Source organism: Cyphomyrmex costatus, unplaced genomic scaffold (genome assembly GCF_001594065.2).
Source record: "Cyphomyrmex costatus isolate MS0001 unplaced genomic scaffold, Ccosl1.0 scaffold1055, whole genome shotgun sequence".
Taxonomy (NCBI): Eukaryota; Metazoa; Arthropoda; class Insecta; order Hymenoptera; family Formicidae; genus Cyphomyrmex; species Cyphomyrmex costatus.
The window spans coordinates 31,391-42,399 of NW_017275014.1; the positions used below are offsets into that span (position 1 = coordinate 31,391).

The 11,009-nt window shown below is 31.3% G+C and overlaps 3 protein-coding genes across 4 annotated transcripts in view; 2 read left to right on the top strand and 1 right to left on the bottom strand.

The window, feature by feature from the left end:
• Nucleotides 1-366, top strand: part of LOC108774920 (RCC1 and BTB domain-containing protein 2) — a 23,660-nt gene extending 23,294 nt beyond the window's left edge. The window contains exon 9 of the mRNA XM_018541165.1: nt 232-366. Coding sequence (XP_018396667.1) covers nt 232-366 — 135 coding nt within the window. The remainder of the gene's footprint in view (nt 1-231) is intronic.
• A 3,569-nt stretch (nt 367-3,935) lies between these two features.
• mRpS28 (mitochondrial ribosomal protein S28) lies at nt 3,936-4,935 on the bottom strand. Its single transcript, XM_018541206.1, has 3 exons — nt 4,444-4,935; nt 4,239-4,360; nt 3,936-4,126 (listed from the first exon to the last, which is right to left on the bottom strand). The coding sequence occupies exons 1-3, from the start codon at nt 4,762-4,764 to the stop codon at nt 3,943-3,945; spliced, it is 627 nt and encodes a 208-aa protein (XP_018396708.1). The 5' UTR covers nt 4,765-4,935; the 3' UTR covers nt 3,936-3,942.
• Nucleotides 4,936-5,011: 76 nt separating this feature from the next.
• On the top strand, nt 5,012-6,011 carry mRpL14 (mitochondrial ribosomal protein L14). 2 transcript variants are annotated; one of them, XM_018541226.1, is made up of 3 exons: nt 5,012-5,294; nt 5,439-5,670; nt 5,758-6,011. In XM_018541226.1, the coding sequence occupies exons 2-3, from the start codon at nt 5,481-5,483 to the stop codon at nt 6,009-6,011; spliced, it is 444 nt and encodes a 147-aa protein (XP_018396728.1). In that variant the 5' UTR covers nt 5,012-5,294; nt 5,439-5,480. The 2 variants fall into 2 exon arrangements, with proteins under 2 accessions (XP_018396728.1, XP_018396721.1); XM_018541219.1 differs by having other exon boundaries at nt 5,453-5,670.
• Nucleotides 6,012-11,009: the final 4,998 nt, after the last annotated feature.

An 11,009-nucleotide genomic window follows, 5' to 3' on the forward strand; every position in this document is an offset into this window, starting at 1 on the left:
CTGGTTGAATATGACAGTGCAATAAATTTTTGGTCGTAGCAGCTATTGTGTATGACTATCGTAACCAAGAAAAAATTGGCTTCTGCAGCCAATTAAAACTGCTGTACTATATTTTATTATTAATTTAATAAAGCAGCCAATCTTTTCTTTCAATGTGACAAAAATATATTATTTATTCATATATATTACATGTTATTTTATTTACTTACATGTATGTTGTCTATTATTTAGGAATTGACGAATTATTGTTATAACTTCTATTTGAAAAATGTGACGGAAGTGACCCAGACTGAAGATTTTCAAAACTTGGATAATGAAAGTCGAATTAAGTTCTTAACTAGACGGAACGAGTTCTTTGAAAATTGATGTGGATTATTTAACTTCTATTTGAAAAATATGACGGAAGTGAACCAGACTACAAAGAAGAATTGGATGATCAAAGTAAAGTTTGATCTCTGAGAAATATACATATACATATGTATACGCACTCACATATACACATAAATCCTTGTATTTTCATAGTTAAATTTATTACGAATAACAATATCTTGAAATATTAATCATAGAAACGTGAAATATATTGTCTGACTAAGAGTGAAAATTTCTAAACATTTTTTAAATTAGAGTCGTCTTTGAGAACAAGCTTTGCATGCTTTAACAAAACAGGAATGAGAAATAGGAACAATGATAAATATGAATACTGATTACAAACCAATAGCATTCCTCCTGGATAGTTTCAAAATTACCATTATGCGGACAGTATATAATATTTTTAACATATATTTATTACTATTCATTTTTTTAATTGATTAATAAATGTTTTATGTAATATTTATGATAAATATAAGTAAATATTTCAAACAAGCATTTTTTACCATGATCATAATGTTTTATGAAGTGTTTCTGTAACATTTACTGTAATATTTATATTTATTGTAATATTTATAATATACAATCAGTCAAAGGAAAAACGGTACAATAGAAAAGTTGGAAAAATTTACGAAACTTCGAATGCTCGTAACTCGGTAAACTATGATACAGAGATGTTTAAAAAACAAAAATGAGGCTTGAAGTTTGTACTTTTGAGAAACTTTATATGCCGATTGAGCGATCAATAATTTTTCCATGGTCGATAAATTGAGGACCTGCAAAAGTGACAAATAGAATCTTCTATTCCGAAGTTGCACGTAGTAAAGCAGTAGACGCAGCTTATAATGGGATAAAAAGAACATAAATTTCAAAATTTCCCTTTCAAAGTATGCTTTTACGGAACTCGATACGATTTTTTTTCGTCAAGTTATGACAATTAGGTAAAAGAACAGTTTTTTAAGCAGAACAGAGATAAGGACCTCACGGTTTGTCACTTTCGCATTTATTGAGTTCAAACCCTCTCTGCTGTGTATGTGTCACACACACACATCCACACGGATGGGATTTCGACAATTAACATCTTAGAATTGCGATGATGGTTTGAATTGATAATGGGAGCATTATAATTTATTATTATTTCGTATTGAAGACTTTTTTTTTTTAATGTCATAACTTGGCAAAAAATTGTCGTATCACATTCCGTAAAAGCGCATTTTGATAGGGAGATTTTGTTTCATGTACTTTTTATCCCATTCAGCTGCGTCTACTGCTTTACTGTGTGTAACTTTGAAATGGAAGGTTCTATTTGTCAATTTTGCAGGTCCTCACTCTATCATCGGCCATTAGAAAATTATTAATGCCACTCAATCGGTATTAGATGTTTCTCCAAGTACAAACTTCAAATTTCAAACTTTATTTTTTCGTTTTTTAAATACCTCTGTATCATAGTTATTTACTGAGTTACGAGCATTTGAAGATTCGTAAATTTTTCCAACTTTTTTGCTTTTTCTTTCTAATTGTGAGTGTATATACAATATACATTTCATTAATATACATATATATATATTAATATAATATATAATATATACAATATATATATATTCATGTAATATATATATATATCATTAATATATATATATATATTAATGATCTGTGCAGACTCTAAGCCACAAAAGTAAATATAAATACTTACGAATATCTTTTAAATTATTTATAAATGTATACTGTTTGCGTATTGCACGTATTCTTGTTTGCAAAAATTTGTAAAAAATTGATTGAAAAGTTGTAAACTAAACGACATGATCAACGAGAAAATAACAAATGTAAAATTGTGAATAAATTTTTTCAGTTAATTCTGAATAAGTAAAGTTCTCCATTCATATAAACCGTAAAAAAGGAATTAATCTTTGATAAAATTAATAAATAAATAACAACAACAATAATAACGTATTAACAATAAATAGTAATTGCTTAGGACAAAGGAAAAGTTGAATATATTTTAGAGGTCAATATTTTAGAGGTCAAATTTAAAAAAATATATCTCGGCTCCTATTGGTTGTAGAGAGGCAAATAAAAAAAGAAAATGTGCGGAATTTTGTCAGCTACAACTTTCTTAACGTTTTTATTTTTGATAAAATTGATACTTTTTGAGTTATTTTCGAAAAACTGATTTTTTTGACACTTTTTTTCCCCCCATTTCTCTCAGAGGGGGGGTACGGGTGGGGACTTTTGAACACTTCAAAGGGAGCACAAAACAAGTCTGTTCACAAATTTTCTGAGCTATAACTATTATTTCTTCCATATCGATAAATTTCTTCCCATTTCACTGGGCTAATTCATATATGGGCTCATTCATAGCTCATTCAGAATATGCTTATAACGATATTAGTGCGTTAATATGCTATATATAGTTTACATTATCAAGAGACGGTAGTGTCTCGCGCCAAGTGAACACGAAGCGCGAGACCGCACAATGTATCTTTACGCGAGTCGATGCGTTCTTTGTACCCGAGATTATCGGATCTCACAATAAATGGCTGAATTTATCAACTTTTAAATAGTCTTAATTTAGTTTTTCTGTTTAAATTATATTATATAAATATGTTTTTATTTTCTACGTACCCTATGAAGGAAGATATCTCGATGTGAAGTTCAAATGTCTAAAATTTTGACATTGACATTAGTGTCAAATGGAGCGCACTCAAAGATCGAACGGCTGCGCTTTTGTTTATTTGTATCAAATGAAAAGTATCTGTTAAAAATCCGTCAATCCTGAGTAAATTTTTATGACCATCAAAAATATCCCGAAAACCCATTGGTAATCAGGGTCTCGTAACTGCTGGTACCCATGGTGGAAGTATCCACCATGGCTGGTACCACAAACGTTCTATTTAAAATTTTGAATTAATTATTTACGAGGCACAGAAAAGCTATTATTTTTAGATTGAAAGGTACGGAAATGTCAAATGTCTTTCATCCAATTCATATAAAAGAATAAAAACACATTCGGATTGCAAAGGATTAATTTCGCCGTTTGCGAATATATGTATTTCCGAAAATCTGAATTTATCTCAATCTAATTCGATCTATTATCGTTCTCTTTTATATATATACCCTTGCTCCTATACTACATAATAGAAAATATATAATATAAATATAATGGAATATACATATTTTTGTAGAATATACGTTGTAAATTGTTTTATAGATTTATAGAATTTGTAGAATATACGAATTGTTTATGATTTGTTGAGTAGCAAATGTATTTTTAAACAATTATAGGAAATAAACATCCTTCAATATCGTCGGGCTGTGGCTCCGTGGGAAGAGTGGCTTGCTAATCCTAACTATTTCGAAGCCTCGGTTTGAGTCCCGGCTTCGCGTTCGAGATTTTTTCTTGGTCCAGCTCTTACACAATTATATGTTTAGATTGTGAACGATATGATATACATATATTCAGTATTACTTTGTACAAAACAGTTTTGCTAAAAATGTTATTTACATACATATCATGTACATCTTCTATAGTTTATTTAACATAGATATTAAAATTAATATTAGTTATTAAATATTTCATATTCTTGGCCTTCTGGTTGTCTTCATCTTTTGTTCTGCCATTTGTAAAGGTGATGATATTAAGCCAATTAAAGTGCAATCAGCTTCTAGAAGAGTTATATCTGTTTCAGCACCTAAGAACCTGGAGGAAAGTTCCAAATCCTTTATCCTTAATCGAACCTTAGATCTTCTCACATAGTATCTAAAGAACAAAATAATATTTAAGACAGTATTCATATATTGTTTGGTTGGTATGCAGTGAATATTATTAAACAAATAAGATATATTTTGAAGAAAAACAGATTTACACATACTGTCCATTCTTGACAGGTCTCTGACAAACGCAGTGAAACTTCCATCCAAAATCAATATACAGATCATCACCAACCACATGATATATTTCACCAGTTACGACTTTTCCTTCAGGATCACCCAACTGAAAGCAAAATTATGTATTGAATAAAGAGCAGTCAAATAATTACACACTAAAATAAATACACACTAAAAGGAGGAATTTACATCGACAAGTTTGGAGTTGCGAATTAAGGAAACAAACGTCTGTGGCGTTTCTGGCTTTTTATCGTCAATGTGTGAGAACTTTTCGTAACTTTGTGCAAAACCACTCAATTTCGTCTGAGACTCCTGAATTGCTTCTGCATTTTCTTTTATTTGTATCGTAGGCTCCTTCTCGTTTGGTTCTACGGACGAAGATGAATCCTTGCTTTGTTCCTCTGAATCTTTATTCGTGCTGAAACATCTCGTGGACAGGGAACTCGATCTCAGAACGCCGAGGGATCGTAAACGCATCAACGCTCTCTCGAGACGATATACCATATTCATGATGATAACAACGAGTCTCGTTGTCGCACTTGCTCACCGTTAATTATTTTAGATTAGGTTTGATATCCTAACTAAATAATGCAGAGGTTACATACCGCGTGCGCAGTATGCTACACAGGCCTTTCCTTTATTCCTGCACTGTCTGAACCTCTGGTAGTGTAGTTGGTGTATACAGGCTACAGTTCATTTGATGCTACGAATGCTTCGAAACATTTTTTGATTGGACAATTGGTATAATTCTTTCTTCTGATTGGTCAGTCAAAAGCTTCGAAGCATTTGTAGCGTCAAGTGGATCGCACCCACAGTTCGAACTTTCGAAGAGTGCACGGAGTGCACGAAGAGTGCAGATTTACGAGTATTAAGTCGATCTGACAGGTTTCGTAATTGTAACCTCAATTATAGCAAAGCAAACTTGTACAATTAATATCTTGCTTCGTACGGCAGTCCCGCAGTCCGCACTTCTTTTCGGCCAGATTCTTTTACTTTGTATAAAAACGCGTCAATTGAGGCTAATTTCATTAAAATCGGAGGTAAGACAATTCTTCTAAATAGTAACTAAAGTTCGTTAAACTTACCGTTTCTAACGTCATTTATCTTCTTTCTGCTAAGAGAGAGTTTATATTGCATGTTATTATAATATGTATATTGTTAAATACTTCATATAATTTTTATAGTTTTGATGTTTTAGTTTTTCCTAAGAAGAAATTGGAACAATAATGTTGTCGCCTTTTGCAATGTTTAATGTCGGAAGCAGAAACATTTCTACTACAACCTCTATTGGTCAGATAATTAAATTGAGTCGATTGAGAGTAGTGGATAACAGCGAGATAGGAAGGCAAGCTATGATGGAAGGTAGACCACCACGTTGCATACATGTATACAATAAACTTGGAGTAGGATACATCGGTGAGACAATAAATGAAAGACTGCATAAAATATATTACTATTTTATAGAATTAAATTTATCTAAATATTGCTGTACCAATTATTTAGGTGATAGAATTTTAGTTGCTATAAAAGGTGAAAAGAAAAAGGGTATATTGGTTGGATTGAAGCAGCAACAGGCCCCTAAAGTTCCCAAGTTTGATAGCAATAATCTGGTACTCATAGACGACAATGGCACACCTCTAGGTACAAGAATACAAGTGCCCATTCCACATATTCTACGAACAAAATTGAAAGAAAAGACTTATAGCAAAGGAGCAGATTATACTAAATTATTAGCGATTGCATCTAGATTTGTGTAGTGTATCCATCTTGTTTACTATTGTAATATATATCAAATATGTCAATAAAATGTTAATATTGCTATTATTAAATATTTTCTGCAAAATTTTCAATATAGAAGAATTTTACTCGGACATCTCTGTGTTTTATTATATATTATTTTTATAACTACATAATAAATTTAAACTGATTTTTTTGGTAATGCATGTATATATATATTTTGTGATTTTGTATATACAGGTACAGAGCTCACAAGTGTAACTTTAGTTCAATTATTAGTCATGTAGTGTTATATACCATATTATCAATTTACTATTCTTAATAACTTAAATTTTAATAGTTATGCAAATTTCCATAAGTGCTGAACGTCTTAATGATATCTCGTCGTGAAATAGAATGCACTATACTCATTTATAATATTATATAATCTTATATGCTATCAAGTAATTGCAAAACAATATAACAGAAATTCAAATTAATCTATTGCAATAACTTTTATATACTAAAAATAACATTGAAAATTAAGGAGAAGTCGTTTTCTCATCATGGCATAAATCATTACGTTCCACTTCACTCCAGGCTAGAACGTCACATAAAATAGCACGCTCCTACGACATTCATTGACTGGCACAATTATCGAACTACTAGAGCGTGATCTAAGTTTAACGTTAATCGAAATACGAAACTGACATTACGCTCATTTAATAATCAAAACGGTCTAATAAATCCATCTAAAAAGTATGAAACAAATTTTTATAATACAGTACAATGTTATAATACAATACTTATAATCTAGCACTAATCGTTATAGTTATAAAATCTCAAATTCGTCATATAACAACCAGAAATTATATTAAGTTTAACCAAAATGCATTTAACTATATACGTTAAATCAAACCATTTTTGTTATGCATTAAGGCCTCCCTACACGGGCAGTAATACTGACAATGAGTCTTTAATATTACTGACAGTATGCATTAGTTTTTACAATCTTATACGATCAGATTATCATTATTGATAATATTTCACTTCGGTTTGACGTGATTTAACGTATATCTATTATTATCTATGGCGACATGGATCTTAAGGAAATAGTATGTATTTAAATCCAAATCATCGTCAGTATTCTACGTCAATCCATTAATATTAACCACACACAATCAATAATATTGTCAATATTCATTGATACTGACAGTATTACTAACCGTGTACAGAGGCCTTTAGAGAGAATAGAAGGTCTATTATGAATCATATACCTGTATTAAAACTATCAGGAAGGACAAAACTGCACCGTAAAACTGAAAAAAGTATTAGCTTTCATTACCGTTAATGAAAATATTTGTATCAAAATGAAAATAATTAACGAAGACTTTGAATATGTAAAATGAAAATGAAGTATACATAAATCGTTAAATCAGAAATTATTTAAAAATTATGATGTTGTTTAAACATTTATGTATTTTGCGTAGGATCGATGTAATTATTCAATTATTGTTTATTACATACTAATATACTTTTATTCAATGTAGGACGTACCTGACGAACAAAATTATATCCAAAATGGAAATTTCCCATGCCAAATTTTACCTCTCTTTGTTTTATTTGCAATATAAATTGAAAAATCTAGTTGAAATAAATAACATTATTAGTTTACAGTAAAAAATTACTTTGAAACGAACTATATATGTCTTATAGATTTTTGGATGTTGAAAATGATGCCGCAAGCGAAAAAATTTTAGCACATCAGATTTTCAAGATAATTGAGGTTTAATTTAAAAAATGGTTTTTTGCAGACATTTTTAAAAAATTTCAATAACTTATTTTTTAGCCATGTTATGAAGGATTAAAGATGTTGAAGTAATACTTCCGCGTGGTACAGGATGGGTAATGCTAAAATCACTTTAAACAATGACGCGAGCGCGCGCATGATGCGCTTTTGCTCCAACGTCACAACTTATTATAGCGATAGCACCACTGGCGATGATTTTATGAATGCTTGAGATATGTACGCCATTATTATAAATCTCTCGAATTCGCGTGCGTCGAGTCGTACACGCGATAACGAGTAGAATAATCTCCTAGAAGTTCGTTAAGACGCTGACTTTCATTGTAATACGGCGAAATACATAATGTGTTGTGCTTACTTCCTCGATCCACCAGCCTTAACACATTAGTTGTAAATTTCTAAAATCTAATTGAATTGAAATAGAGCTTTATAATTACCGCGCTGTTTTATTTGCTCTCATAGTTCGTATATTAAATAATTTTAAATTTCGAGAGCCTGTACGAATAATTGTATTCATCATTTTTAAAATATTAAATCTCAATTATTTTGGAAATCCTTACGTGTTAGAATTTTTTCGCTTGCGGCATTGTTTCTAAAAATCTATAAGACACACGTAGTCTGGTCTAAAGTAGTTAAAACAAAAATCAATAAACAAAAACAGGCTAATGAGAGTCAAAAACTGCGGTAATTAGTGCGAATTAATAATTATTTATTACATATACTTATAAAAATAATTCATTTAATTGAATTATTTTTATAAGTATATGTAATAAATAATTATTAATTCGTACTAATTACCGCAGTTTTTGACTCTCATTAGCCTGTTTTTGTTTATTGATTTTGACATTCTCGAGAGTTCTATTTTTGATTTTAATTTTTGTCTTAAAACAAAAATGTTTGTAAATTACTGTAATTTAAATGTTAATTATGCACTGTCATTTAGTATGAACACTTACAAATTCTATTAAATGGATTTGTAAAAAAATAAAAGACATTATAAAACATCAATTGGTTATTTATCAAATAAACAATTCCCAATCTCATACATTAATTAACATTTTGTTATTTTTAACTTTAATATGAAAAAATTAAACTATATTTTAAGTTTCAGAGTAAACAGCGTTCATATTATTATATACTGCTATAAAATAGTAAACAAAATTTGAGTCAAAATTAATATCTTTTCATTAGTTAACTGTTAAATTATTCAATTCCATTGTTTCAATTAAGTTAATGGCACATTGAAAAAAATTCGTGACCATCTACAGAAATTATTAAAAATAACTCTAATTGGATATAACATCAAACAATATTAAATTTTAAAGAACCGTCAATGTAACAATAACTAATACGAATCGAAGCTTATAATAGTCTAACGGATCTTAGTTGCTTATACATACAGGGTATCATTAAATCACCTATCAAGAGCAGGTAGTGTAAACTGAATTGAGTCGAAATACCATTTTGCAGTTTACGCAATATTTAACGAGATATTAAACCTTAAAGATAGCCGAATAAACGCGTTTGTTTCAGCCTATTACTGCCGAATATCCGCCATCATTAGCTTGGTGCGTGGGAAGTGGGAAGCGCCCTTCTAGCTTTTATATTCTTACATACCTATCGTAGAGCATTAGTATGTAGTATGCAAGTATCCTAACATGTAAGAGTATAATATAATTGCTGTTTTATAAAATTTTCCAATTTCTTGCATAATTATACGATATAATTTATGATTGTGTCCTCTTCTTTTATGTGCGCTAATAAATTTACGCACATAGAATAGTTAAAATTTTACTAAAATTTTGTTGTAATAATTTACCTGTTCACGTTCTTCTTCATCGAGATTGTTGTTGGACATTTTGTAAAGAATTGTTGCTGTCTCGTTTCTCTGAAATTGTTTTATACAATAAGAAAATCTGTAGTAAAATAGGAAATTTTACATCCATTGAATAAGATTACGTCATTTGGAAAAAAAACTTTGCACTATGTAAATTCCTTCTTATATAAAGTTACTGTTTGTGCTTATTATATTCTAATTATAAATATGTTACGTCCAAGTCTCAAGATTCTTTATTTCGTAGGAAGTTTCTGGATCAAGGAGGAGGCCTATAATCGGATGAATGTAATCGACACCGCTCTCTCGGGGTCGTCGCCCTGCGGTGTGCGACCCAATTAAGAGACAGTCGAACGCACTTATGTTTTTAAGGTTCGGAATTAGGTCAGTGTGCCATACGACTCACTATAACACAATTCCGAGCCGTGTGCGCCCGTCAGTCCTTTTAATTTAGGCTAAGAAACTCAATCTTTGTAGCCTGGGATAAAGACCCAATGCGATCTCCGGAGAACGTTTGGGAATATGGAGGAGGTTTAAGTCAAATTACTCTCCTTTTTCTATGATTTGCGAAGTGGCGTTCTGTTAGGTTGAGTTTGAACTGAATCTTCGGGCCTCCAATCTTGAGCAGTAAGTGGTCAAACGAAGGCAACGCGGCGCATGGGTTGTTCGGTCGGTCCGCTCTCGTTAATGGTTTGCACTTATCAAAAAAGAACTTTTTACTTTTATTGGGAACCGAGGGTAAACACGATGCACAGAGTACACGCAGGGGAGGACAAGAAATGTGCACTTACTCTTACTGGTAAAATTATCTCCTCGTAATTTAGGCTGGTTATATAGAGGCGGTGCAACCTGTTAAATGCCCCAGATACGCAATTTACAGAGAAGTGAGTTGACGTGAGTCTTGGGTAAAGCAGATGGCCCAAAAGATGGCAGACATCCTGCGGTTATAACCACCTCATTGACACCAATTTAAAGAAACATGGCTTTCTGACAAAATTTCAATATATGAACGATCTACCGTTTCTGAAAGGCTTGCTTTGAAAGAGGCCAGAGCCTTTAATTGCCTATTCTCATAATGTCAAGCATATGTGGATATGCGCCGTGGCGTAATTTATTTTAAAAAGTCTGACAGATCTCAATCTCGAAATACTCGCGTCTACAGAATCTTTTATTAAGACGATTTCTGCGCGGCGCATGGATGTAATGGACCCACTTTGATAGTTCGTGACACGCAACAGATGACATGTTTTATTATTTTTCTAAGCAAAAATTCAAGAAAAAGACTCGCGGTCTCACGTGGCCTCGTAAATGATTTGTCTTCGAATGACATTTATGGCGAGATAATGAGTTCTTTTGTTTTAGTGTTTAGAAAAGTGACAGCTGAACTGTCCGTTATTT

Excerpts from the sequence above, each read along its gene's own strand:
- mRpS28 (XM_018541206.1), bottom strand. The coding sequence starts at position 4,764 with ATGAATATGGTATATCGTCTCGAGAGAGCGTTGATGCGTTTACGATCC. Across the intron at positions 4,361-4,443 it reads GCAACTCCAAACTTGTCGAT|TTGGGTGATCCTGAAGGAAA; the intron begins GTAAATTCCTCC and ends TTTTGCTTTCAG. Across the intron at positions 4,127-4,238 it reads AGACCTGTCAAGAATGGACA|ATACTATGTGAGAAGATCTA; the intron begins GTATGTGTAAAT and ends TTTGTTCTTTAG.
- mRpL14 (XM_018541226.1), top strand. The coding sequence starts at position 5,481 with ATGTTGTCGCCTTTTGCAATGTTTAATGTCGGAAGCAGAAACATTTCT. Across the intron at positions 5,671-5,757 it reads ACTTGGAGTAGGATACATCG|GTGATAGAATTTTAGTTGCT; the intron begins GTGAGACAATAA and ends CCAATTATTTAG.